The sequence below is a fragment of the Cnephaeus nilssonii genome (genome assembly GCF_951640355.1).
Source record: "Cnephaeus nilssonii genome assembly, chromosome: X".
Taxonomy (NCBI): Eukaryota; Metazoa; Chordata; class Mammalia; order Chiroptera; family Vespertilionidae; genus Cnephaeus; species Cnephaeus nilssonii.
The window spans coordinates 28,442,314-28,470,240 of record NC_137071.1 but is presented as its reverse complement, the minus strand read 5'-3'; the positions used below and the strand labels follow the sequence as shown (position 1 = coordinate 28,470,240).

At 39.0% G+C, this 27,927-nt stretch overlaps 1 protein-coding gene across 3 annotated transcripts in view; it reads left to right on the top strand.

The window, feature by feature from the left end:
* The window catches only part of APOOL (apolipoprotein O like), a 125,416-nt gene extending 99,712 nt beyond the window's left edge, over nt 1-25,704 (top strand). For all 3 annotated transcript variants that reach the window (XM_079764301.1, XM_079764302.1, XM_079764303.1), the window contains exons 6-9: nt 138-229; nt 15,962-16,075; nt 16,268-16,385; nt 23,922-25,704. In XM_079764301.1, coding sequence (XP_079620427.1) covers nt 138-229; nt 15,962-16,075; nt 16,268-16,385; nt 23,922-24,010 — 413 coding nt within the window. In that variant the 3' untranslated portion in view covers nt 24,011-25,704. The remainder of the gene's footprint in view (nt 1-137; nt 230-15,961; nt 16,076-16,267; nt 16,386-23,921) is intronic.
* The last annotated feature ends 2,223 nt before the right edge of the window (nt 25,705-27,927 follow it).

Below are 27,927 nucleotides of genomic sequence, written 5' to 3'. Positions count from 1 at the left end.
GATTGGTATTATTACCTAATGTGTAATTTAACATAGGGTGATGGCTTAATGAGAACAAAGATAATATTAAAATTACAAAAGCATCAAGTTTTTGGTAGCATCCATTAGGAGTTTAATAGTTTGTTTAAATTTCTTAGGTTCTAGATTTAAGAAAATTGCTTATCCATTGGGATTGGCCACTTTAGGAGCAACTGTTTGTTACCCAGTTCAGTCCGTAATAATTGCAAAGGTAAGTTGTTTTTAAGTGAAAGTTGCATTTCCGTATTTGTTTAAACTCTTGGTATGATAATATTTAAATGTCATACAGTATCTAGAACATTTAATTTTCAGAGAAATTTATTTAGTATCATCTCTTACATTGGCAAAATCACATTAGCATCTCAGCATGGCATTGCCATTCCTAACTATATGATCATCACAAATAAATAGGATGAATTTTTTTCAACATAATTCATCATTATAAATGCTATGTGATGATTACGTTCAGAGACACTGAATTAGAATTTATGGGGATAGCCCAACCGGTTGTAGCTCAGTGGTTGAGCATTAACCTGTTAACCAGGAGGTCACAGTTTGATTCCTGGTCAGGGCACATGCTGGGGTTGCGGGCTCGATCCCCAGTAGGGGGCGTATAGGAGGCAGCCGATCGATGATTCTCTCTTATCATTGATGTTTCTATCTCTTTCTCCCTCTCCCTTCCTCTCTGAAGTCAATAAAAATATTTTTTAAAAAGAATTTACGGGAATACATACCATTCATTCTATTGTAGAGTTATGTAAAATTCAAATAACAGAAAATTATACCTTCTGGCAGCTGTCATTTGGACAGATTAACATAATTTAAGAAACAGCCATTTGGTAGGTACCCAGACAAGATAACAGAGGCTTCTGAAAGTGGAAAAAAAAAATACAGACACATATACAAACTAAATTTTAAAACCATCTGGAACTAAGTAACATTTCCCATGAAAATCCATATTATGGTTGTTTTGTCATTTTCTTGTTAGTTTATCTGCAAATCCAAATATTTTCCTAGTAATTTTAAGAACATGTGTCAGTATTTTATTTTGTTTTTAACATAGATTCTGAGTGAGGAGAGCTTTGTAATATGCAGTATTTTCTTCCTTTCTTTCCTTCTTCCCTTAATTACCAATATTTAAAATTTCCCCCTCACACTTGATGCAGTGTATAGTGCTACCAAAAGGACTTTCTATACTTATCATTATGGAATCTCTTAAATTATTGATGTAAATAAAAATATGTATTCAGCACTTTAAAATGTCAAGGATATAGAACCCTCTGCAGTTTGTAATATAATTAAATTATAGAAGCATATAGCAAACAAACAGAACATTATTCATTAAATCTTATTATACTTGAGATAATTGATGAATAAAATGATACATTTATTTTTTTGAATCTTTCCTAAAATTGATGAAGGAATTAGCTACTTAAATTCATGTAATATTAGTACAGAAAGCAACCTTTGAGCTCATTACATTCAACTTTCTCAGTTAACAGTAAGGAAACTGTGGCCCAGAGAAATTTCATGGTATCTATTTTGTCTAGGGCTCTCTTCAGCTTCAGGTGTTGTACTTTCATGTCCATTTCTCTTCCCAGTGCATGATACTGCCACTGATTCTTTTTGTTTATTTATAGTAATGATAGCATGGGTTTTTAAAATAAAATTGATACCTACTCATCCTTAAATAATTTAAGCATTACAAAAAAAAGTGTAGGAGAAAACAAACCCCCTCAAATGCTTCCATTCAGAAAAATATCAGTGTTAAAATTTGATAGAATGTTATTCTAGTCATTTATTCATGCCTGTGTAGAGATAGAAAAATAGGTGGGTGTATAAGAACAGGATCATAGTATACATAGTATGCATTTTATTTTGAATTAAAAAAATAAAGTATTAAATTCAATTTACTTTCACAGATGGAAATAAAAAGAAAAGAATTGCTTATCTTTAAATAAAAATTTATATGTTAAGAGTTACTAATATGAATTCCTAAAAGTTCTTTTGTGGTTAAAAAATTGTTACTTAAATTTCTAGAGTTTGGACTCTTGCTTTCTTTTAACTGTCATATAACAATGTCATATGAAACATTTGGTAAATTCTAATATAACATATATATATATATATATATATATATATATATATATATATATATATTAGATATTAGATGTGAATATATATTTGTATACATTAGAAATAAATGTATATATCTATAATATGGGTCCTTTTAAAAATTTATTTATTATTTTTTTCTTTATTGATTAAGGTATTACATATGTGTCCTTATCCCCCCATTGTACCCCCCCATTCATGCCCTCACCCCCTTGGTATCTGTGTCCATTGGTTAGGCTTATATGCATGCATACAAGTCCTTTGGTTGATCTCTCCCCCTTACCCCCATCCTCCCCTACCTTCCATCTGAGGTTTGAAGGTCTGATCAATGCTTCTCTGTCTCTGGATCTGTTTTTGTTCATCAGTTTATATTGTTCGTTGTATTCCACAAATGAGTGAGATCATGTGATATTTATATTTCTCTGACTGGCTTATTTCGCTTAGCATAATGCTCTCCAGTTCCATCCATGCTGTTGCAAATGGTAAGAATTCCTTCATTTTTACAGCAGCGTAGTATTCCATTGTGTAGATGTACCACAGTTTTTTAATCCACTCATCTGCTCATGGGCACTTAGGTTGTTTCCAAATCTTAGCTATGGTGGATTGTGCTGCTGTGAACATAGGGGTGCATATACCCTTTCTGATTGGTGTTTCTAGTTTCTTGGGATATATTCTTAGAAGTGGGATTACTGAGTCAAATGGGAGTTCCATTTTTAGTTTTTTGAGGAAACTCCATACTGTTCTCCACAGTGGCTGCACTAGTCTGCATTCCCACTAGCAGTGCACGAGGGTTCCTTTTTCTCCATATCCTCGCCAGCACTTGTCATTTGTTGATTTGTGCGTTTTTTTCTTTATTGATAAAGGTGTTACATATGTGTCCTTATTCCCACATTACCCTCCCCATCCCCCCCTAACTCATGCCCTTACACCCCTGTTGTCTGTGCCCATTGGTTAGGCTTATATGCATGCATACAAGTCCTTAGGTTGATCTCTCCCCCTTACCCCCACCCCCCCTTACCTTCCTTCTGATTTGTTGATGATAGTCATTCTGACAGGTGTGAGATGATACTGCATTTTCATTTTTATTTGCATCTGTCAGATGATTAGTGACTTTGAGCATGTTTTCATATGTCTCTTGGCCTTCCTTATGTCCTCTTTTGAAAAGTATCTATTTAGGACCGTTGCGCATTTTTTGATTGGGTTGTTTATCTTCCTTTTGTTAAGTTGTATGAGTTCCCTGTAAATGTTGGAGACTAAACCCTTATTGGAGATAACATTGGCAAATATGTTCTCCCAAGCAGTGGGCTTTCTTGTTATTTTGTTGATGCTTTCTTTTGCTGTACAGGAGCTTTTTACTTTGATGTAGTCCCATTTGTTTATTTTCTCTTTAGTTTCTTGCCCTAGGAGCTGTATCAATGAAGATATTGCTTTGGCATATGTCTGAGATTTTGCTGCCTGTGGATTCCTCTAATATTTTCATGGTTTCCTGTCTTAAAGTTAAGTCCTTTGTCCGTTTTGAGTTTATTTTTGTGTATGGTGTAAGTTGGTGGTCTAGTTTCATTTTTTTGCATATATCTGTCCAATTTTCCCAACACCATTTATTGAAGAGACTGTCTTGACTCCATTGTATGTTCATGCCTCCTTTGTCAAATATTAATTGAGCATAGTGGTTTGGGTCAATTTCTGGGTTCTCTATTCTATTCCCTTGGTCTATATATCTGTTCTTATGGCAGTACCAAGCACTTCTGAGGAGAATGGCTTTGTAATACAGCTTGATATCTGGTATTGAGATCCCACCTACTTTATTCTTCTTTCTCAGTATTGCTGCAACTATTCGGGGTCTTTTTTTTACTCCAGATGAATTTTTTGGAGAGTTCATTCTAGGTCTGTGCAATATGCCATTGTCATTTTAATGGGGAGTACATTGAAACTATAGATTGCTTTGGGTAGTATGGACACTTTAATTATGTTTAGTCTACCAATCCATGAACATGGTATGTTCTTCCATCTGTTTATGTCTTCCTCTATCTCTTTTTTCAGTGTCCTGTAGTTTTCCGAGTACAGGTCTTTTACCTCCTTAGTTAGGTTTATTCCTAGGTATCTTAATTTTTTTGGTGCAATGGTAAATGGGATTTTTTTTAATTCTCTTTCTGTAAGCTCACTATTGGTTTATAGAAATGCCATAGATTTCTTGGCATTGATTTTATATCCTGCTACATTGCCGAATTCATTTATAAAGTCTAATAATTTTTTGATGGAGTCTTTAGGGTTTTCTGTGTACAGTATCATGTCATCTACGAATAAGGACAGTTTTACGTTTTCTTTTCCAATTTGTATGCCTTTTATTTCTTCTTGTCAATCGCAATGGCTAGTACTTCCAGTACTATGTCGAATAGGAATGGTGAAAGTGGGCATGCCTGTCTTGTTCCTGTTATTAGGGGAAATGGTTTTAATTTTTGCCCATTGAGTATGATGTTGACTGTGGGTTGGTCATATATGGCTTTTATTACGTTGATTCCACTTCTAAGAATATAGCCTAAGAAACCTGAAACACCATTCACAAAGAATATATGCACCCCTGTGTTCATAGCAGCACAATTTACAATAGCTAAAATTTGGGGAAAAAAACAAGTGCCCATCAGCAGATGAGTGGGTAAAAAAGCTGTGGTGCATTTACACAATGGAATACTAAGCAGCCTTAAAAAAAAACACCCTCAACATTTGCACAGCATGGATGGACCTGGAGAGTATTATGCTAAATGAAATAAGCCCTTCAGAGAAAAATAAGAATCACATGATTTCACTCATATGTGGAGGAATCTAATGAAAAAATAAACTGATGAACAAAATAGATCCAGAGAATAGAAGCATAGAAAAGAGGGAAGGTGGGGGAGGGTGGGTAGGTGGGAAGAGATCACCCAAAGAACTTATATGCATATATGCATAACTCATGGACACAGACAATAGGATGGTGAAGGCCTGGAGTAGGGGGTGGGGTTGGGCTAGAAGAGGTCAATGGGTCAAAAAGGGGACATATGTAATACTTTCAACAATAAAGAATTTTTTAAAAAATTGGTACTGGATTTTGTCAAGTGCTTTTTCTGCATCTATTTATATAATCATGATTTTTATCTTTCATTTTCGTTAGGTAATGTATCATAGTTATTGATTTGCAAATATTATACCAGACTGAATCCCTAGGATAAATCCCACTTGGTCATGGTGAATAATCTTTTTAATATGTTACTGTATCCAATTTGCTAATATTTTATTGAGGAGATTGGCATCTATATTCATCAGGGATATTGGCCTATAATTTTCTTCCATTGTAGCGTCTTTATCTAGTTTTGGAATTAGGATAATACTGGCCTCATAAAAAGAGCTTTAAAGTCTTCCTTCCTCTTGAAATTTTTTGAATAGTTTGAGGAGGATGGGTGTTAGTTCTTCTTTGAATGTTTGATAAAAGTGCCCTGTGAAGACATCTAGTCCATGACTTTTGTATACTGGTAGTTTTTATTATTATTATTATTATTATTATTATTGCTTCAATTTCATTAATTGCTATTGGCCTATTCAGGTTTTCTGATTCTTCCTGATTCAGTTTTGGAAGAATGTACGTTACTAGGAATTTGGCATTTCAACCAGGTTTTCCAATTTGTTGACTATATTTGTTTATAATATTTCTTACAGTCCTTTGCACTTCTATGGTATCAGTTGTTACTTTACTGCTTTCGTTTCTGGTTTTATTTATTGTGTCCTCTCTCTTTGTTTCTTGATGATCCTGGCTAGCGGTTAATCAATCTTGTTTATCTTTTTAAAGAACCAGCTCTTGGTTTCATTGATCTTTTATTTATATTTTTTATCCTTTATGTCATTTATTTCTGCTCTTATCTTTATTTTTTCTTTCCTTCTGCTTTTGTTGGGCTTTCCTTGTTGTTCATCTTCTAATTCTTTTAGTTGTACTATTAGATATTTTATTAGAGATTTTTCTTGTTTTTTGAGGTAGGCCTGAGTGCTATGAACTTCACTCTCAGAACTGCTTTCCCTGTGTCCCATAGATTTTTGGTTATTGCATGTTCATTTCATTTTTTTCCAGGAAATTTTTAATTTCTTCCTTCATCTCATTGGTGACCCTTTCATTGTTTAATAACATGTTATTTAGCCTCCATGTGTTTGAATGTTTTTAATTGTTTTTATTGTAGTTTATTTCTAGTTTCATGTCATTGTGATCTGAGAAGATGTTTGATATGGTTTAAATCTTCTTGAACTTTTAGAGACTTATTCTGTGTCCTCATCTGTGATCTATATTTGAGAATGTCTCTGTGCACTTGAGAGGAATGCATGTCCTATAGCTTTAGGGGGAAATGTTCTGTATCAATTAAATTCATCTGATCTGGTATGTCATTTAGGGTCACTGTTTTCTTTTTTTATTTCTTTTGTTTGGAAGATCAATCCAGTGAAGTCTCCTACTATGAATATTGTTGTCAATCTGTCCCTTAAAGTCCTCCAAGATATATATATATATATATATATATATATATATATATATATATATACTCATATATTAGGTGCATATATGTTTACCAGTATTATATCCTCTTGTTGGATTTATCCCTTTAATATTATGAAGTGACCTTTATTGTCTCTTGTGTCGGCCTTCATCATGAAGTCTATTTGTCAGTTATAATATTGCTACCCCAGCTTTTTTTGTTTGTTTCCATTTTCATGGAAAAATTTCTTCCTTTCCTTCACTTTCATCCTGTGTGACTTTTGTTCTGAGCTGGGTCTCTTGTAAACAGCATATATATGGGCCATGTTTTCTTATTGATTCAGCTACCCTATATCTTTCTATTGGAGCATTTAATCCATTTATATGCAAGGTTATTATTGATAGCTACTTATTTATTGCCATTTTTATTCTTTACACCTGTGTTTCTCTATATATATTTCTTATTATTACATCAGTCCCTTTAACATTTCTTGCAATGCTGGTTTGTTGGTAATAAACTACCCTTTTATTATCTGGAAAGTTCTTTATTTCATTATCTATGTTGAATGATAGACTTGCTGGATATAGTAATATTGGTTTAAGATCCTTGCTTTTCATTACCTTGAATACTTCATGCCATTCCCTTCTGAGCTGTAGAGTTTATTTTATGTTTGGAAATCAGCTGACGGCCTTCTGGGAGCTCCTTTATAGGTAACCAATTATTTTCCTCTTGCTGCCTTTAAGATTCTCTCTTTGTCTTTAATTTTTGGCATTTTAATTATGATGTTTCTGACCATGGGCTTCTTTGGGTTCTTCTGGTTTAGGAGTCTCTGTGCTTCCTGAACTTGTGAGACTTTTTCTTTTACCAGGTTAGAGAAGTTTTCTGCCATTATTTATTTAAACAGGTTCTCTATCCCTTGTTCATTTTCTTTTTCTTTTTTATATTTATTTTTTTATTGTTTAAAGTTTTACATATGTCTCCTTTTTCCCCAATTGACCCCCTTCCCCATCCCTTCCCAGCCCGGCAAGCCCCCACCGCCCTCTGATTGAGTGTCTGTGTCCATTGGTTATGCTAATATGCATGCATATAAGTCCTTTGGTTGCTCTCTAACCACTCCCCCCCACCACCATTTGTCTCTAGATCCATCTATTCTTGTTCATCAAATTATGTTGATCATTATATCCCACATATGAGTGAGATCATGTGACATTTATCTTTCTCTGACTGGCTTATTTCGCTTAGCATAATGCTCTCCAGTTCCATCCATGCTGTTGGAAATGATAAGAGTTCCTTCTTTTTAATAGTGGCATAGTATTCCATTGTATAGATGTACCACAGTTTTTTAATCCACTCATCTGCTGATGGGCACTTAGGCTGTTTCCAAATCTTAGCTATTGTAAATTGTGCTGCTATGAACATAGGGGTGCATATATCCTTTCTGATTGGTGTTTCTGTTTTCTTGGGATATAGTCCTAGAGGTGGGATTTCTGGGTCAAATGGGAGTTCCATTTTTAGTTTTTTGAGGAAACTCATACTGTGCTCCACTGTGGCTGCACCAGTCTGCATTCCCACCAGCAGTGCAGGAGGGTTCCTTTTTCTCCACATCCTCGCCAGCACTTGTCATTTGTTGATTTGTTGATGACAGCCATTCTGACAGGTGTGAGATGGTATCTCATCGTTGTTTTGATTTGCATCTCTCAGATGATTAGTGACTTTGAGTATGTTTTCATATGTTTCTGGGCCTTCTGTATGTCCTCTTTTGAAAAGTGTCTATTTAGATCCTTTGACCATTTTTTGATTGGATCGTTTATCTTCCTTTTATTAAGTTGTATGAGTTCTCTGTAAATTTTGTAGATTAAACCCTTATCGGAAATATCATTGGCAAATATGTTCTCCCATGCAGTGGGCTTTCTTGTTGTTTTGTTGATAGTTTCTTTTGCTGTGCAGAAATTTTTTATTTTGATGTAGTCCCATTTGTTTATTTTCTCCTTAGTCTCCATTTCCCTAGGGGCTGTGTCTGTAAAGATATTGCTATGACATATGTCTGCTATTTTGCTGCCTATGGAGTCTTGTAGGATTTTTATGGTTTCCTGTCTTACATTCAAGTCCTTTAGCAATTTTGAGTTTGTTTTTGTGTATGGTGTAACTTGGTGGTCTAGTTTCATTTTTTTACATGTATCTGTCCAAATTTCCCAGCACCATTTATTAAAGAGATTGTTTTGACTCCATTGTATGCTCTTGCCTCCTTTGTCAAATATTAATTGAGCATAATGGCTCCTTGCTCATTTTCTTCTCCTTCTGTTTCTATATGATGCAGATATTGTTACATTTCATTGTTGTCCCACAGCTCCCTTAACTATCCTCATGTTTCTTAATTGTTATTGTTTTGGATCTCTGATTGAGTAATTCTTTTCTTCCCTGTCTTCTAATTTGCTGATCTGATCCTCAGCTTCTTCAAATCTGCTGTTTATTCCTTCCACTGTATTTTTTATTCTGCTATGTCATTCTTCATTTCTGACTGGTTATTTTTCATAATTTCTATGTTGTTTTCCATGCTGTTGAGCATCCTCATAATCATTACTTGATACACTTATAAATTGCTTATCTCCATTTTATTGAGCTCCTCTTCTGGAGATTCTCTGGTTCTTTCATTTGGGGCTTGTTTCTCTGTCTCCCTATTCTGGCTGCCTGTTTGGGTTTGTTTCTATGTATTAGGTAGATCTGCTATGACTCCCAGTCTTTGTATGTTGGACTTATATAGTTAGTGACCAGTCTTCCTGATCACTTAACCTGGGTTCTCTAAGTGTGTCCCTTGTGGGCTTTGTGTGTCACTCCTGTTGAAATTGAGTTTTGATTACTATTGGCTAGTGCTTGGGCTCCACTCACAGGCTGGCTGTCAGTGAGGCTCAAACCCTAACACAGTGTGCACACTGCTGTTCAGGTGCCTATATCAGGATGTGGAATTCACCTCTGCAGGGTTTGGAGCCTGCCAATATCTTCCTGTGGACATACTGCATGTGAAGCTTTTTAGATCCTGCTCTGTAGTTGTCTGAAGCTAGCCACTGGCTTTGTTAGTTTGGGGCCTCTTCAAAGGTCTCTGTTGCAGGCCAATGTCAGCCACTGTTTGTTACTGGACCTGAGTACTCTGTTTGGAGCAATCATTGATCCACATCTTGTAGCTCCCTTTGCTGGGCTGGGTATGTAAAAAAAGGACCAAGCTGAGCACTGAAGTGTGATTTCCTAGCCCCGGGGCCAGAAGTAGGGCAGGCAACTACTCAAATCATCCAGAGATCCACCTCTGCTTGTAGGCTGATTGTTAGTCTCCCTCACTAAATGAGCCTCAGGCTGTAGTCCTTAGCAGAGCATAAACTCCAAAGGATTGGTAGAGGGGATTTCTAATTGGTGGGGCAATTTCTTCCCCCAGGCTAAAGCTGCATTGATGGGAAAGCTTTGCCTGAGAAATATGGCTTCTGCAGCATGAGAGAATGACTCAGCACAAGGATACTGGTAGCTGTCCTCTCAGCTCTCTTCCCAGAGCCACCAACCTGAGACTCTCCTCATACTGTTCTAGTCCACTCTGCCCTCGCTCTGCCAGAGCCCAAGGTGTCTGCACACACAATTTAGTGTGTTGGCCCTTTAAGAGGGTGCCTGTGATTCTTGCCATCTCTTCCTGCTGGACAGAATCCTCAGTGCTTTTCACAGCCAGATGTTATGTGGGCACATTTCATGGTTCTGTTATTCTTAGCAGGGGAGCCCAGTTTGGTATTTAGTCCCCAGAGTTCTCAGTGGGAACCCCCCACAGCTGAGATATCTCTCCAGAACTTCAGCTACTGCCTGTGAGCCCGGCCAGCCCTCTTGTGTCTCCTTACTTCCTACCAGTCCCCATGTGGCCTCCACTTTATGTCCTTGGTTGTAAGGGTTCTCTCCAGACAGCCTTCAATTGGTTATTCAGGATGATTTATCTGTATTTTAGTTGTAATTCCAAATTGGTCCTGGGAGAATGTCAGTGTAGCTTTCACTTACTCTGCCACAATTTTGGAATCCCCCCCTAGGAATACTTCTAGAAGCTGAAGCCCTTTGGGGTTCCAAATCAATGATAGAGTGTAGATAGGGGCAGGTGCCATATCATACTACGGTCCTCTCCTTTTTCTTGCATTCCCAATTATCTCTGCCATTTTTTATTTTTTATTTTTTATTTTTTTGCTGCTCAAGTTTGGTGTTTTCTGCTACCTTGTCTTCCAAATCACTGATTTGATCCTCTGTTTCATCCAACGTTCTGTTTATTCCTTCTAGTGAATTTTTCATTTTAGAAACTGTATTCTTCATTTCTGACTGGTTCTTCTTTATGGTTTTTATGTCCTTTTTCACGTTGTTGAAGTTTTCACTAGGTTCCTTGAACATTCTAATAACCATTTTATTTTTAACTCTATATCTGATAATTGCTTGCCTCCATTTCATCTTGCTGTTTTTGGAGATTTCTCCTATTCTTTCATTTGGGACATGTGTATTTGTGTTCCCATTTTAGCTGCCTCTTTGTGTATGTTTCTATGTATTAGGCAGATCTTCTGTGTTTCCCAATCTTGACAAGGTGGCTTTATGTAGTAAGTTTCATTTGGGACCCAGTAGCACAGTCTCCTTGATCACCTGAGCTGGGTGCTTCGGAAATATCCCTTTGTGGGTTTTGTGAGTGCTCCCTTTTTTAATTGAATCTTGATTGCTTTTGGCTCATTCATGCATGGGTTTGACCTTCAGGATGGCTGAGTGTTAGGGTTAGCCCCGACCACAGTGTACAAGCTGCTATGCAGGTGCTGACCACACCAAGTGGAATTCACCTCAGTAGGGACTGGTGCCTGCTGAAATTTCTTTTCAATATGCCATTTATGAAGCTAATTGGACCCTGCCCTGATGTTGTCTGAAGTTGGTCATTGTCTTATTGTTTCTGGGGCCTCTTGGGAGGGACTCTGGTGCAGAGCAATATCAGACACTGCTTGTGACTGGCTCTGAGTAGCCTGTTTGATGCTACAAAGCAGTCCACAGTTTGTGGGTGCCTCTACTGGGCCTGTGTGTGCATTGGAAGGACGAAGCTGAGTCACCAGGTAGGGGCGAGTTGTGTTCGCCAGATTGATAGCTCAAATTCAGTGCCAGTGCTTGGTTTGAGGCCACTCAGAAAAGTCACAAGGTATACCAAGTCTAGCTAGCTGCCACCCCCAGGTGCCAGCAGACCTTTGTGGTGGGATAGGGTCTCAGAGTCATCAGGGTGAATCCTACAGAGTTTATCAGGTCCAAGGAGACCAAGATTTGGCTGTGTAAAGGGAGGGCTCTGCACTGATCAGATGTGTAAGGGAAAAATTTCCCCCATCCTAAAGCCACAAAACTCAATCTGCCCCAGATTCTGCCGATAGCCCAAGCTTACCAGGGCAGGGCTGCTTGGAATCATGAGGGTGGAACTAGTAGACCTCCCATGAGGGAGTGGTGCTGGCCAGTCTTGTGGGAAGGTTGGGGTAGTGGCCGCCAGCCCAGAGCCACACTATTCAGTTTGTCTTGGATTATTCCTAGAACTCCTGGGGAGCCCATACTCATCAGGGCAGTGGCCACAGGATTAGGGAGGGTAGGGCCACCCAGAGCCTAAAGTGTGGGGCTAGCGTATCTCCTGTGAGGGTAGGTACCTGTCAGGTTCACCAGAAAGCGTGCATAATGGGCTCCACCTCAAAGCCACAAAACTCACTCACTGACAGCCTGAGTCTGTCCAGATCTCTACACCCAAGCTTGGCAGCTGACACTTCCACAAGGTGATGCTCTACAGGGTAGGGCAATGGAGAGTCTAGAGGCTGGGGCTATGCATTTCCCTAGGCTGTTGTCCTAAGGAAGGAAGTGTTCCACCCAAGAAAGATGTTATCTGTGGTGTGGGAGATGGACTCAGCACAGTGATTCTGGAAGCTGGCCCTTCAGGTCTCTCCCCAGAGCCACAAAACCCAGTATTTCCTCACTGGAATCTAGTCTGCTCTGCCCTCCCTCAGCTAGAGCCCAAGGTGAGTGGCTGTGAATGAGATTTTGTGCATTGGCCCTTTAAGAGGGCACCTGTGTCCCTAGCAGACTCCGAATCTCCCTGGTGGACATAATTTCCACCGAATTTCACAGCTAGATATATGTGGTTGCTTCTTCCTGGCTCTGGTGCTCTGGGATGGGAAGCCTGGCTTGTGGTTCAGACACCACATTCCTCAGCATACCTTTGCAGGTGAGATATCCCTCCAGAATCTCAGCCCATGCCCATGGGAGGGGGGAGAAGCAGCCCTTTACACATCTCTGCCCTTTCTACCTGTTTTGATATGGCTTCTTCTATAAATTCTTGGGTATAATACATCTGTTTAGATAGTCTTCAGTTGCTTAGTCGGGTTGATTGTTCTATAATTTAGTTGTAATTCCAGTTTGATCATAGGAAGTGGTGTGTGTGACTCCCATCTACTCTGCCTCCATCTTGGATTGGGCTACATTCCATTTGTTTTAAAATTCTATGTGTGAATGTATATAATTCTATATAATAAAAGCCTAATATGCTAAGTGCCTGGTCATCCGGTCATCCATTCAACCAATCAAAGCATAATATGCTAGTGATATGCTAAGGCCGCTCAACCGCTCGCTATGATGTGCACTGACTACCAGGGGGCAGACGCTCCAACTGGTAGGATAGCTTGCTGCTGGTGTCCGGCCCAATCAGGACTGAGCGAGACTGGCCAGACATGCCCTGGAGCCCTCCTGCGGTCCCTGCCTGGCTGGCCAACCTCCTGCGTCCCTCCCCGGCCCCGATCGTGCACCATTGGGGTCCCTCGTCCTGGCCTGTGCCCTCTCACAATCTGGGACCCCTCAGGGGATGTTGGAGAGCAGGTTTTGGCCTGATTCCACAGGCTAGGCCCAGGGACCCCACTGGTACACGAATTCGTGCACCGGGCCTGTAGTGTACATCCTATCTAATAAAAGAGAAACATGCAAATTGACCGTACCTCCTCTACGCCCACAAGCCACGCCCACCAGCCAATCAGGAGTGAGTATGCAAATTAACCCAACAAATATGGCAGCGGCCATGGATCTGGAGCAAGCAGGAGGCTTGGGTTCCCCCAGTGATGGAGGAAGCCAAGCTTCCCACCCGCCCTGGCTGGCCCTGGCCTCTGCTCAAGGCTACAAAGTTTCAATTATAGAAGATAAATAAATCCCAACAAAAATGACAGCAGCCACGAAGCTGGAGAGAGCAGGAGGTTTGGGTTGCTCCCAGCAATGGAGGAAGCCAAGCTTCCCATCCTCCCTGGCTGACCCTGGCCTCCGCTCAAGGCTACAAAGTTTCAATTATAGAAGATAAATAAATAGCAGATACCAGGGCCTCCGCTTGGGTCGCCGGGGGGCATGGTCAGCCTGCAGACCACCACAGGCCCCTCATCCAGGCTGCCCCATGCCCCAAGGGAACCCCCACCCTGATCCGGGACACCCTTCAGGGCAAACCAACTGGCCCCCACCCATGCACCAGGCCTCTATCCTATCTAATAAAAGAGTAATATGCAAATTTATCATCACTCCAACACAAGATGGCTAACCCCATGTGGTCAAAGATGGCTGCCCCCATGTGGACACAAGATGGCCAGCAGGGGAGGTCAGTTGGGAGGGACCAGGCCTGCAAGGGAGGGCATTTGTGGGCAATCAGGCCAGCAGGGGAGGGCAGTTGGGAGGGACCAGGCCTGCAAGGGAGGGCAGTTGGGGGCGATCAAGCCTTCAGGAGAGGGCAGTAAGGGGTGACCAGGCTGGCAGAGGAGGGAAGTTGGGGGCGACTAGGCCTGCAGGGAAGGGCAGTTGTGGGGGACCCAGGCCTGCAGGAGAGAGCAGTTGGGGGGGACCAGGCCTGTAAGGGAAGGCATTTGGGGGGGGAGGACCAGACCTGCAGGGGAGGGCAGTTAGGGGCAGTCAGGCTGGCAGGGGAGCAGTTAGGAATCAATCAGACTGGCAGGGGAGTGGTTAGGGGGTGATCAGGCTGGCAGGCAGAAGCGGTTAGGGGCAATCAGGAAGGCAGGCAGGTGAGCAGTTGGGAGCCAGCAGTCCTGGATTGTGAGAGGGATGTCCCAGATTAGAGACGGTGCAGGCTGGGCTGAGGGACACACCCCCCCATGCACGAATTTCGTGCACTGGGCCTCTAGTATAAGAGTAAAAATTCAGGAAGAATATACACACAACAATTAACAAAGCTTACGCTGTGGGGAGGAAGAGTACTTTCTTTATACCAGTGGATTGATTGATTTTTCTTAAATGTAGCATGTACTTAGCAAAAATAATAAAAATATTTCTACTTAATGAAAGAAAATATAGTTTTAAAAAGTTTGTTTATAGAAATTGTAATTTTGGAAAGCTCCTCAACATCTTTAAAACTTGAATAATCAATAGCTGTTGAAATTACCTTAACCATAAGGAACATAAGGATGGGAGAACAGAAAGAAGGAGTCAGATTTTCAAACAAGAAGAGATGTAAATGAAAGTGTAACAACAGCTTCAAGAATTCAGTCAGCAACCTAGCCTCTGGTTTAGTGTTTGTAGTCCATTTTTTATTTCATGTTTCTGCAAAAAAAGAGTATTGTTCTCTGTAGAAATACATTGATGCTTTTTCTTTATGCCTTGAGAAAGCAACAAAAATTTAAACAGAAGCATTAACCTTGTAGCATGTTAAAATCTTTTCTTAGTCAGCTGTTTATTATCTCAAACTATCCTTCCCATACTCCTCTTAAATTGGCTTTGTTTTAAATTCACAGTGTGAATGCTAACTATAAAATTTTTAAGACTTTATTTTTTAGAGCCATTTTAGGTCCATAACAAAATAAAAAAAATGGCTTAGTTTTAAATTCACAGTGTGAGTGCTAACTATACAGTTTTTAAGACTTTATTTTTAGAGCAGTTTTAGGTTTATAATAAAATGAAGGTGAAGATACAGAGATTTCCAGTACAACTCCTGCTCCTACACATGCATAGCTTCCTCTGATCCCTTGCTAAACTGGTACATTTGTTACAGTTGATGAACCTACATTGACACATCATTATCACCCAAAGTTCATAGTTTACATTAGGATCCACTCTTGGTGTTGTACTAACTACACATTTTTTTAGCCTTTTACATGAGGCAAATAACTTTTCATATAAGATTTAGAAAATGGGGCTTGGCTTTGTGTTATATCATCTAGAAATTCATTCATATATTTTCTGTTGTTTCTAACTTGGGTATTAATATAAAATACCTGACATATATTTTTAATACTTCTTATTTTATCTCTTAAATATAGGTCATTTGTCTCACTTTTTGTTTTAATTAGGTCACCGGGAAAAAGGCATATGCTACAAGTCAGAACATTTATGAAGCAGTTAAATCACTGTGGACAAAAAACAACAAAAAGGAGTCACTTCCTGAACCTAAAGAAAAAATTAAGGTGGAGTTTAAAGGGACCGAAACGTTTTATTTGGGTGGGTGTTGGCTTGTAATGGGAGTCCTGGACAGAGGTCAACAACAGAATTAGAAAAAGACGAAGGAGCATAATACCTTTGCATGCTATACTTTTATAAGATATTTTATTCTTTTAGTAAAATGATTTACTCATGAGGAAAATCTTTTTGCTAAACAGCTAGAAAGCTCTGCTGAAATAGAAACACCTGCAAAAACAGCTCACAACCCGAAGCACTCAGTGGGTTTGCCAACAGAACTCAGATCTGAAATGAAGACAAAATCAGAATTCACCTCAGGTTTGTTTGTATAATTCAATTTTGTTTTTATTATTTCTTTAAAAATTTTATGATTTTATAATTATTAGTTTGAATTTATTTATGTTTTTCCATATTTTTCTTTCTCATATCTGTAGTCTGTATGTATTTTTAGGGTATGAGGTACTCAGGTACCTGGGACTTTTCTTATTGTGACTGATAGTTCATAATACAGATCTTTTCACTGGGGGTATAGAGTAGCACTGGCAGGTTGGATGAGTGAAACATTTACTATCACTTTATAAATGTGAGCTTTTTAATCAGGTGGTGTAAAATGTGCCTTTCTTCACTCTGTCTCTTTACAGGCTATAAATATGAGCCACATCTACATAGAAGAATATCAACTTTCCATTTCTTGTGTTATTTATCCCATCAGCAGTCTTGGCTTCCCCCATCAGTTTTATTTAGTTTACATACTGGGAGAACTTTCAACATCAAATTGTAAAAATAGCACCAATTATAATACTAATAACTTTGCTAATATTAGATAATGACAAGTAGTACTTTGTGGAACCAGTTAGTGACAATTATACCTTGTACGCAAATACTGTTATAGTTTTACTGTGATCAATAAGAAGGTAACAGAGTGTTTAAAGCATTTCAATATGTATTCACATAAATTCACCAGTCACTGGCTTACATAGGTTTGTCTATCTGTACAGTGTCAGTGGTACTACCCATTAAGTTGTCTTACTGCAAAGGAAATAGGACTAAATCTAAGGTAAAGAATTAGGAAATAATGATAATATTTCATTATTCAGGTGCCCTTATTGAGCACCTCCTTTGTGGTGCAAAGAGCTGTAAATATATTGTGATATTCAATCCTCACCCAAAAACAAAACAAAACAAAAACCTCTGATGTACATGTAATTGTAATCAGTTTATGATGAAGAGACTGAGACTCGGGGGAACTTAAAAGTACCTTTCCCAAAATCGTATAGCTTATGAGGAGCAGAGTTGTGTTTACAGATAGATCTACCTGACACCAAAGTTCAAAAATCTTTCCATTGTGTACAAAGTAGCTAATTTAAAACCAGAGTTTAGTTTCTGGTTTTAGCCTCTTCCTTTCTCATTTAATCTTTATAAAAGCTGTTACTGAGTAACAAACCTGATTTGTTTTACACTTTTCCTCTGTCACCTCTCCTTTTTAACCAAAATGACATACAGTTTTTACACTCTCTCTGAGTAATCTACAGTCCACCATATTCCCACAAGTATATAATATATCTAGTAATTTTTCTAAATGCCTGTCAATTCCAGAGTATCTTTGTGAAGTTGAAACATGTTACAGTTTAACAATGGGACCAATCCATCCCTAACCAATATCATTATATATATATATATATATATATATATATATATATATATATATAATGATTCTGGAACCCTTTATCCCCCCTCCTATGGGTAACTTGGTATATGAAAAGCATTCTAAGGATACATGTAGAGGAAAGAGATATGCCAGTACCATTTATCCTTATCACATATCATTCAGAGTTGATTATGCAGTAGACCCTTGTGATTCACCATTTCCATCCTTCTACTTTTCACATGCAGTTCCAAAGGTCTAAGACCTGAGAAACAGTAGTGATTATAAGCACAAATTTTAGAATAAGACATGGGTCTGAAATTCTTAAGCCTCAGTCTCTTCATCCGTAAATTGGGGACCATAATAGTGTTTTTCTCTCATAGTTGTGAGAATTAAATGCAATAGTGCATGTAAAGCACAAAGTACAATATCAAGCACATACTAATCTCTCCATGAGTGTTAGAAGGTATCATTATCATTTGACTACAGTAATTAGCCATTTGCCAATAAACAAATTTATTTTCATTTAGCATGTTAATTAGCTGGGGAGACTAGTCATGGCCATCATGTATCAACTTACAGAATAGATTGGGTGAACTCTAAAACTATATATATAGGGGATATATATATATATAAAATCGTGGCTCTGGATATGAGTTTGAGGTTTTTTTCCCTATCATCCATATACATTTATGGTGAAAATTATGTTATTTTGGAAATAACAAATTTGGAAATTTGGTGACATTGACCTCTTCAAAATCTGTTGAAAGCAGGGTAAAGTCTCTCATTGTCTACAGGATTAATGTCACTCTAAAGCACATATTGCTCACCACCTATTTTTGTACATTCTACATGCCATAAATGGTTTTTACATGATTTAAATGGTTGAAAAAACTCAAAAGAAAACTATTTCTTGACAAGTTAAAATTCGAATCTCAGTGTCCATAAATAAAATTTTATTGGAACACAGTGACATTTGTTCATTTATGTATTATCTGACTGCTTTCACACTGCAATGGCAAAGTTGAGTGAATGCATTGGAGACCTTATGGTTTACAAAGTCGAAAATAGTTACTCTCTGGCCTTTGCAGAAAAAGTTTGCTGATTCTAACTAAGAGGGATGAAGTGTTCCATGTATACATGATGCATCTCCCTCCTTATGATATTTGCCAGGTATTTTTATGGATCAGGAGACTAAGTAGCCAATATCAAAACCTCTGAAGGTCAAAACTGAATTTGCTACAGATTTTTAGTGCAAGGTAGACAGAAAGTCCCCAGGCTTTCCATACAGCTTGGGAGTGCCATACCTGAGGAACAGAGAGGAATCAGAAGTTGACTGGGTTACTAAAACTACAGCTCAGTTCAATGCATTGATTGGATTGAGATGATAAGCCCTTAACCCTTCCTAAGAAAGGAAAAGGGTTCCATAGCAAGTAGAAGATATCATGTGGAGCTTCTACACTTCTTTGATACAGTAGCCACCATACAAACAAAATACTAGACATATAAAGAGGCATGAAGATAAGCCTGACAATCAAAAAAAAATAACAACAGACCCACAGGTGATCTAAATATTTAAGTTAGCAGAAAAGTACTTTAAAGTAAAGGGGATTAATATCTTAAATAGAAAACACAATGAACAAAATGGATGAAAGGATTGAGAATTTCACAGAAAAATTGGAATCTATTAAAAAATCAAGTATATATTCCTGAAGTGAAAAATTTAGTGCCTGAAATTAACTCATTGGATGGGTCTCACAGCTGACTAAATATAGGGGTGGACAAAAATAGATTTATAGTTGTGAGTATGCAAAACACAGAGTTTATTCTTATATTATTACTTGCTAATTATTGTATTATTTTTTCCCTAGAGGCCCAGAACACGAAATTCATGCACTGGGTAGGGTAGTGTCCCTCAGCCCAGCCTGCACCCTCTCCATTCTGGAGAACAGAAACAGGCCTAAACCAGCAGTCGGACATCCCTTTCACAATCCAGGACTGCTGGCTCCCAACTGCTCACCTGCCTGCCAGCCTGATCACCCCCTAACCACTCCCCTGCCAGCCTGATTGAAGCCTAACTGCTCCCCTGCCAGCCCGATCGTCCCCAACTGCCTGATCACCCCCTAACCACTCCCCTGCCAGTCTGATCACCTCCTAACCACTCCCCTGCCAGCCTGATCGAAGCCTAACTGCTCTCCTGCCAACCCGATCGTCCCCAACTGCCCTCCCCTGCCGGCCTGGTCACCCCCAACTGCCCTCCCCAGCAGGCCTGGTCACCCCCAACTGTTCTCCTCTGCCAGCCTGGTCGCTCCTAACTTCCCTCCCCTGCAGGCCTGGTCATCCCTAACTGTTCTCCCCTGCCGGCCTGGTCATGCCAACTGCCCTCCCCTGCTGTCCTGTTTGCCCCCAAGTGCCCTCCCCTTCTGGCCTGATCACCCACAACTGCCCTCCCCTGCCAGCCATCTTGTGGTGGCCATCTTATGATCACCTGGGGGTGGCCATCTTGTGACCACATGGGTGTGGCCATCTTGTGAGAGGGTGTAATGGTCAATTTGCATATTGCCATTTTATTATATAGGATACTAGCAACTGTAAATCTACTTTTGCCCACCCCTGTTCAAGGGAGGGCTGAAGTAATGAACTCAAATAGAGGTCAATAGAAAAGAGCCCAACTGAAGCAGAGAGAGCAAAAAGAATGGGAAGACTAGAACAAAGTATGAGAAGGTATTTTGTAGGGACTAGTATATTTAAGTATTCCAATTACTGAGAACCTGAATGCTGGATATCATCCCAATTTTATACAAAAGAAACAAAAATAGAATTTCTAACACTTTTAACTTCACTCAGCAATTTATTACTGATCTGTCCCATTTTTTGTAATATAAATGAGATGATATGTAAACTAAATTATTAGTCAACAGATGTCACTAATGGCTATTTGTAACAATAACTCATCACTGTTTTATAACTTTAAACATCTTTATTCCTTTCCTGTTTTAAAACTAGCTTTTTTTAAAAAGCCTGCTAAAAACTTTATGCATAAAGTGTTTTTATTAGAGATAAAAAATAAGGAAGTACAAAGAAACACATTATAATGATGGAGATTAAGATTCAAGATGGAGATTTTATGATGGCTAATCCTTTGGGAGGATAGAGAACCTTTGATCAGTTGAAAGGATGCAGAAATTTATAAGAGAGGCGATATTAGCCTTAATTACTCAGAATATCATGAGAATGAATCTTTTAAAAAGGCAGGAATAAAATTACATAGGCTAACTGGTTCTAAACCAGAGGGATCCACATCACAATTATTTGAGTTTTTTGTTTTCTGTTTTCTAAAATTCACTCAAACTAAGAAATATAAGTCAATATCTCCAGTGGTGAGGCCTATAAGCAGGTGATTATAGGAAAAGCTCCATAGGGAATTCTCAATGCATATTCCTCTATTTAATAATGTCTGACATAAGCTATAGGTAAATTAAAAATTTGAAGCCTTTCAACAATTTTTGAGATGTGACAACCTAAAGGTAAAAGGGCCTTTCACATTTGTATGAGCTAAATCTTTGACTAGACTTTGAACAAGAACATAAATTGAGAAAATAAATAAAAGTGTTAGGGAACTTAGTCAGTTTATGGCATTTTTAAGCAAATTAGACACATTCAGACTTATATAAAGTATTTGTTACATGCTTATTGTAGTATGCCTGATAAAACTATTTCCTAGTACACTTTTTACTAGCACCGAGCAAAGGCTGCCACAAGATGGCAGTAAAGATACATTTGGGAAGGGAGCAGGGAGAACCACTTAATGTTTTTTGTATGCTATGGACCCCTTCTCAGAATAATGTTTTTTAATGCATTAAATAAAATACATAGTAATATATGACCTCCTTAAATGTATTAACCAACAATATATTACAAAATATCTAATAAAGGCCATAGTTTTGAAGTAGTTGTAAGTGTAAATATTTTAAGATAACTACAACTGCAGTGTAATACGAAAATATCTGTGATTTCTATTAGTGACAGAATCTAAGATACTGTTAATACTATTTTGGTTTGTTTCTTACATTCATAATTGAAGTAAATGTCAATTTTTAATTAGAGGTTAATGAAAGTAAAGATAAATTCCCCCATCCAAGTTCATAGATCACACGAATTCTATCCACAGACCCCCCTAAACTTAAGCACTACATTCTATGGAAAACTGTATCAGTTCCATGGGTAGTGATTACTAATGATCTGGTTGTTTGTAATGTTTTTGCTGGTGAAGTTACGTATAGGTATATCATTTTTCTAAAATGGCAGGTGTAAAATAAATCATTGTATATACCTTTATTTCTTATCTTTGTTTTTCACCATAAAACTAGAAATTAAATGTCTGTGGGGAAAAAAGGTGTGTTTCCAAAATGTAGTAAAATCATTTAAAAACCAATCAGATTTTTAAAAACATTTAAAATAAAAACTTCCTAAAAATATTTTTTCTGATGTCACAAAATATAAAAGTAGTTCTCTCTTGCTTACTTAGCACACACAGAGTATTATACACAGAACTTTGTGCACATTATTATATTGAATACTAAAAATAATTATATGACATTGTTACTCCTCTAATCTTCATTTTACTGAAGAGCTAAGGTTGTTGTGTTGGGGATCAGGTAAACCTGGGTTCATTCATTACTCCACCACTTATCAGCTGAGTGACATTGGTCAAGTTTCTTAACATCTCTAAATTAAAATTTCCCTCTCTGTAAAACAAAGATAATATAAAGGTATCATCTATCTCTTGGTGGTATTCAGAGACAATGCATGAAAATAACATAGCATCCTGCCTGGCACACAGTCAGCTGATCAAAATCACCAGTGATATACACATTGCCAAATCCAGGAGTCAATTCTCAATCCCACCTCATGCAATCCATCAGTAGCTTTTAACACAGATTATTACTCCCACCTCCTAAAAACAGTCTCTTCACTTGGCCTTTGGGATACCACTTGCTTTTGGTTCTCTTACTTCACTGACTGGCTGTTCCTTTTCAGTCTTCTCTGCTATATTCTCCTAATCTTCTTAACTTCAAAAAATCGGAGTATCCAAATGGCTCAATGCTTAGACCTCTTCTCTGAGGCTCTAGATGATCTCATGTAGTTCCATAGTTTTAAATACTGCATATAGGCTAAGACTGTGAAATTTATAAACCAGCCCAGACCTCTCCTGCAGTCTATAGATTCACATTGCTAGCTGCTTAGTCAACATCTGTACATCTTTAGATGACTATTTAGGAGTTCAAATTTAACATATCCAAAGCTTAATACTTCATTTGCCTCCCCCAAATATGCTTCTCCCGCATTTTTCCCTATCTCAATAAATGTCAACTCCATTCTTGCAGTTTTTTTAAGTTACAGTGTCTCTCACACAACATATTCAATCCATTTAGGAAATCCTGTCCATTATACCATAGGACTTTCTCCATAACCCAGTACCTTTTCACCACCTTCACTGCTACTGCCCTAATTAAAGTCAATAGAATCTTTCTCCTGGTGTACTGAAATAGCTTCCTAAATGGTCTCCCTTCTTTCCCCCTTTTCCCCCTATAGTCTCTTCTCTCCATAGCTCAGAGTGATATTTTAAAAAACCATATCATGCCACTCCTCTGCTCAAAACTGCCTAGTAGCTTCTCTTCTCACTTAAAATAAAAAATAAAAACCTTATTATGTCTCTTTGTGTCTTAGCATTCCATTGTTTTCTGAACATGTCTCTTATTACTCTCACTGCACCCATCATCACCACATCTTGCCAACTCTGTTTCAGCCCTATTGGCCATTTTGTGGTTACTCAAACATGCCTCAGGTATATTATACTTGCTCTGTTCTGCTCCTATAAGGCATTTCCCTAAGATATCTATGGGCTCACATCCTTATCTCCTTCAATTACACTATTCTAGGAAGTTTTCTCTGGCCACCCTATTTAAGATTGCAAATTACCCAGGTACTCCATATGCCCCTCCCTGTTTTATTTTTCTGCATAATGCTTACCTCTATCTGACATATTATTTATTTTACTTAATTAATTGTCTGTTTTACCCAACTTGAATGTTATGTCCATATTGGGAGAGATTTTTAACTTTTTTTCCCACTGATGTATTCCTAGTACCAACAATAAATTTGTTGAATGAATGACTAATTTTTTTTTCATTTTAATACTTTACCAGGTGCTACACAGTTTATGCCTGACCCCAAGCTCATGGATCATGGACAGTCCCATCCAGAAGATGTAGATATGTATAGCACTAGAAGCTGAAATAGTCTACGTAGAGAATTACAAGATGTGTGAAGTTCCAAATGATAATGAAAGAAATCATGTAATGGGTAATTGTGATGCATAGAGCATAATTTAAAGCAAATTTATCCCATACATCTTCTAATGTATAGTTTGACCAATCAAGGAAGTGATTAAAACACAAACAGAAAATACAATCGAAACAATATTAAATGATTGGTGAAGAGGCAGAGGTAGTAGTATTAAGATGCATTTGATGACTTAAGGGTGTTTATAAACAAAAAATAGAGTAAATATGTGAACAATTATGAGACTAAGATCTGAAAAAAAATGTATGTACTTATACACACATATATTTGCTTTAGCTTTTACTCACTATCAATTCCCAACTTGTGACATTAATGTCAGCTAAATTAGAATGGTTTGTGGAAGGATATTTTCTCTATCCTTCTCTTTTTTCATTTCCCAGAGCAGGAATAAAATATCCATATTTTATGACACTTGGGCTTGGCTTTGTCTCTTTGTTTTATTAATGTTGACTTCTCTTAAATGTCCAAAAACACCTGTAACTATTTAGGAGGACCATATACTCCATGGGACCTCCAATGCTGCTTAGCAGACCTTCTACTGGTTCCTAGGTGGTTTCTTATTCTGTTCCTCAGGAGAGGTTATTACAGACCTTTTATTCTCAAGTCTCCTATACCTGCCAAAGATGACTGTGTTTCCTATTACATAGAGGGAAAAAAACATATGCGTTATTAGTCATGACCATTCACAACTTTTTCTCATCTACCTTTAAGACTTACCTCTTTTCAGCCATGCCATCCCCCTTTTCTAAGGCTAATGCTTCTATTTGGGTTCCTAATCTCATTCCTTCCATTTTTTTTCCAATACCATATTATATCTTCAGTCTTTGGGTCTCTTTTCACTCAATTATTCCCCCTCAACCTCTAAATAGTTTCTGATCTTCTTTATCTAAAAAAAAAAAAAGTAACTAAAACATTTCCCTAACCTTGCCTTTATTCTTGAGCTACATTTTCTTTCTATAATTGTCATATTTCATTAAAAAGTAATTAATGTCATTTTCTTACTTCCTCACTATCAATTCCTAACTTATGACATCCTGACCTTTATACTTACTTGAATTTTCTGTAATTATCCGCTATTCACCGACCACTCCCTCTTTGAATACACACTCCTTCCCTTTGCTCTCTGTCATTCCTGCTTCTCTTGTTATTCTTCATTCTTCTCTTGCTCTGAATCCCTTAAATGCCTAGGTTTCTCAGGTTATATTCCTAGTCTTCTTTTTCTCATTCAATATGCATTCTAATTTTTTTTTATTGGTCCTCACCCGAGGATATTTTTTCTAGTGACTTTTAGAGAGAGGGGAGGGTAGAAGAGGGAGAGGGAGACCTGGATGGAGGAAGAAGGGAGAGGGAAGAGGAGAAAAACATTGTTGTGGATGTGAGAGAGACACATTGATTGGCTGCCTTCCACAGGTAACCTGACCAGCAACCCTGGTACGTGCCTTTGACTGCGAATCCAACCCGAGACCCTTTGGTGCATTGCCGGACTTTGTAACCACTGAGCAACACTGGCCCAGAGCTATGCACTCTCATTTTCATTCAACATACTTCACTGGCTTCAGGCACCATTTATATGTCCTTATTACTTATACTAGAGGCCCAGTGCATGATTGAATCATGCACGTGTAGGGTCCCATACACGCTTTCGCTTTTCGCGGTGGAGCTGGGTGCCTGTCCGCTGGTGCCGGAGCAGACAGGCACCCAGCTCCCCCACTTTTGATGGTCTGCGGCCGCTGAGGGTAGCCCCCCTCAGTGGCAGCAGATCCGTGCCTCTCAATGGCCCCAGCCATGCTCCGCCCCCGCCTCGCCGCGCTCCGCCCCCGCCCCGCCGCGCTCCGCCCCAGCCACGCTCCGCCCCCGCCGCGCCGCGCTCCGCCGCGCTCCGCCCCCGCCGCGCCGCGCTCCGCCCCCGCCGCGCCGCGCTCCGCCCCCGCCACGCCGCGCTCCGCCCCCGCCGCGCCGCGCCCCGCCGCGCTCCGCCCCGCCGCGCTCCGCCCCCGCCCCGCCTTGCTCCGCCCCAGCCACGCTCCGCCCCCGCCGCGCCGCGCTCCGCCGCGCTCCGCCCCCGCCGCGCCGCGCTCCGCCCCCGCCGCCATCTTTGTTGGGTAATTTGCATACTCGCCCTGATTGGCTGGTGGGCGTGGCTTTGGCTGGTGGGCGTGGCTTGGGTGTAGCGAAGGTGCGGTCAATTTGCATATTACTGTTTTATAAGGTAAGATGTTCAGCTCCAATATGTCTCCAGAGCTATAGACCTATCTTTCTAATTATTTATTAGTTGTATCCATCTTACATTCCATAGATGTCCCCAATGTTAAAATGCCTTAGACTAAATTGTCTCTGCCTCTCTCTCCTTATTTTTGTTTCTCAGATCTATTCTACCTTCTCTCCTTGCTCTCATTGCAGTCTTCATCATCACTTTCCTAAATTATTACAGTAGCCTTCTGGTTAATCTGCCTGCTGTCAGTCTTGCTCTCTGTCACTTCAGAATGTGTTCTGCTTAGAAGCAATAATAAACCAATTAATAGTAGCTTAGCCCTAACCAGTTTGGCTCAGTGGATAGAGCATCGGCCTGCGGACTCAAGGGTCCCAGGTTCAATTCTGGTCAAGGGCATGTACCTTGGTTGCGGGCACATACCCAGTAGGGAGTGTGCAGGAGGCAGCTGATCGATGTTTCTAACTCTCTATCCCTCTCCCTTCCTCTCTGTAAAAAATCAATAAAATATATTTAAAATATAAAATAGTAGCTTAAATAAATAAGAGTCTATTAAAGTCTGGAATTAGGCAGTATAGAGTTGGTACAGGAACTCATTGGTGCCATCAAGGATCTGGACATTTTTCTTTCCACTCTGGTCTTTAGTATGTTGATTTGTAACCTCATGTTCACAAAATGGCTACTGTACCTCTGGGAAGCACACACACATTCAAAGTAGGAAGAAAGGTTAGGACAAACTGTGCACCAGATGCTTCTGACCCCCATTTATCAGAAAAGTAAATGCTTTATTAGAAACCCTCTCAGAAGCCTTTTCTCTATATCTTGACTAGAGCTTGTCATATAGCCACAACAAAGGTGACTCAAAGGAGATTGGCAAATCATTTGTTTTCTATGATAAGGCAAGGGAGAAGGGATTTGGAATAGGTGTTGAGTTTGAAATAACATACAGTGTCTGCTACCCTATTCTTCTAACCTGTCATATTATTATGACATAGTTGTCTTTCTTACTATTATAGATTGTCTTTTGGAAATCTTCAGTCCCTCATCATTGCCTACAGGATCAAACCAAGACTCCTTAGCATGCATACAAGGTCCTTCATATATGATACCAGCTCAACTTTAATCCTATCTTCCCTCTCCCCACCACACTACTGCCAATGTATATTTTTTGTATAGCATACCACTTGCTTCTTGAACATGCTCTGCTCTTTTATTCTTCTCTCTCTGCATATGCTGGTGCCTCCTCTTAGAATATTTTTCTGTCTCATCCTGTTCCATATTCCATCTTCCTCATCTTTCAAATCCAGTTCCGGTGTCATTGTTCTGCAAGGTAGGATTTAGATGCTGTCTCTTGTACATTCTCATACACTTTGTACTTATAGCTGCAATAGTCTATACAACTTAATATAAAACTAAAACTAGTATTTTTTCACAGATAAGGCTCCACTTGGTACCTACTTGTAGGTATGAGACAATCATCTTTGGGTAGTTTTTATGCCCATGACACACCCTGGTACATAGTAGGAACTCACATTTTGTACCATGCTGGTTTTAATACAGCATGCAAAAATAATTATAATTCTATCAAAGGACATATATTCTACTTGAAAGGATGGAAACATATAGAAATACAGTGATAT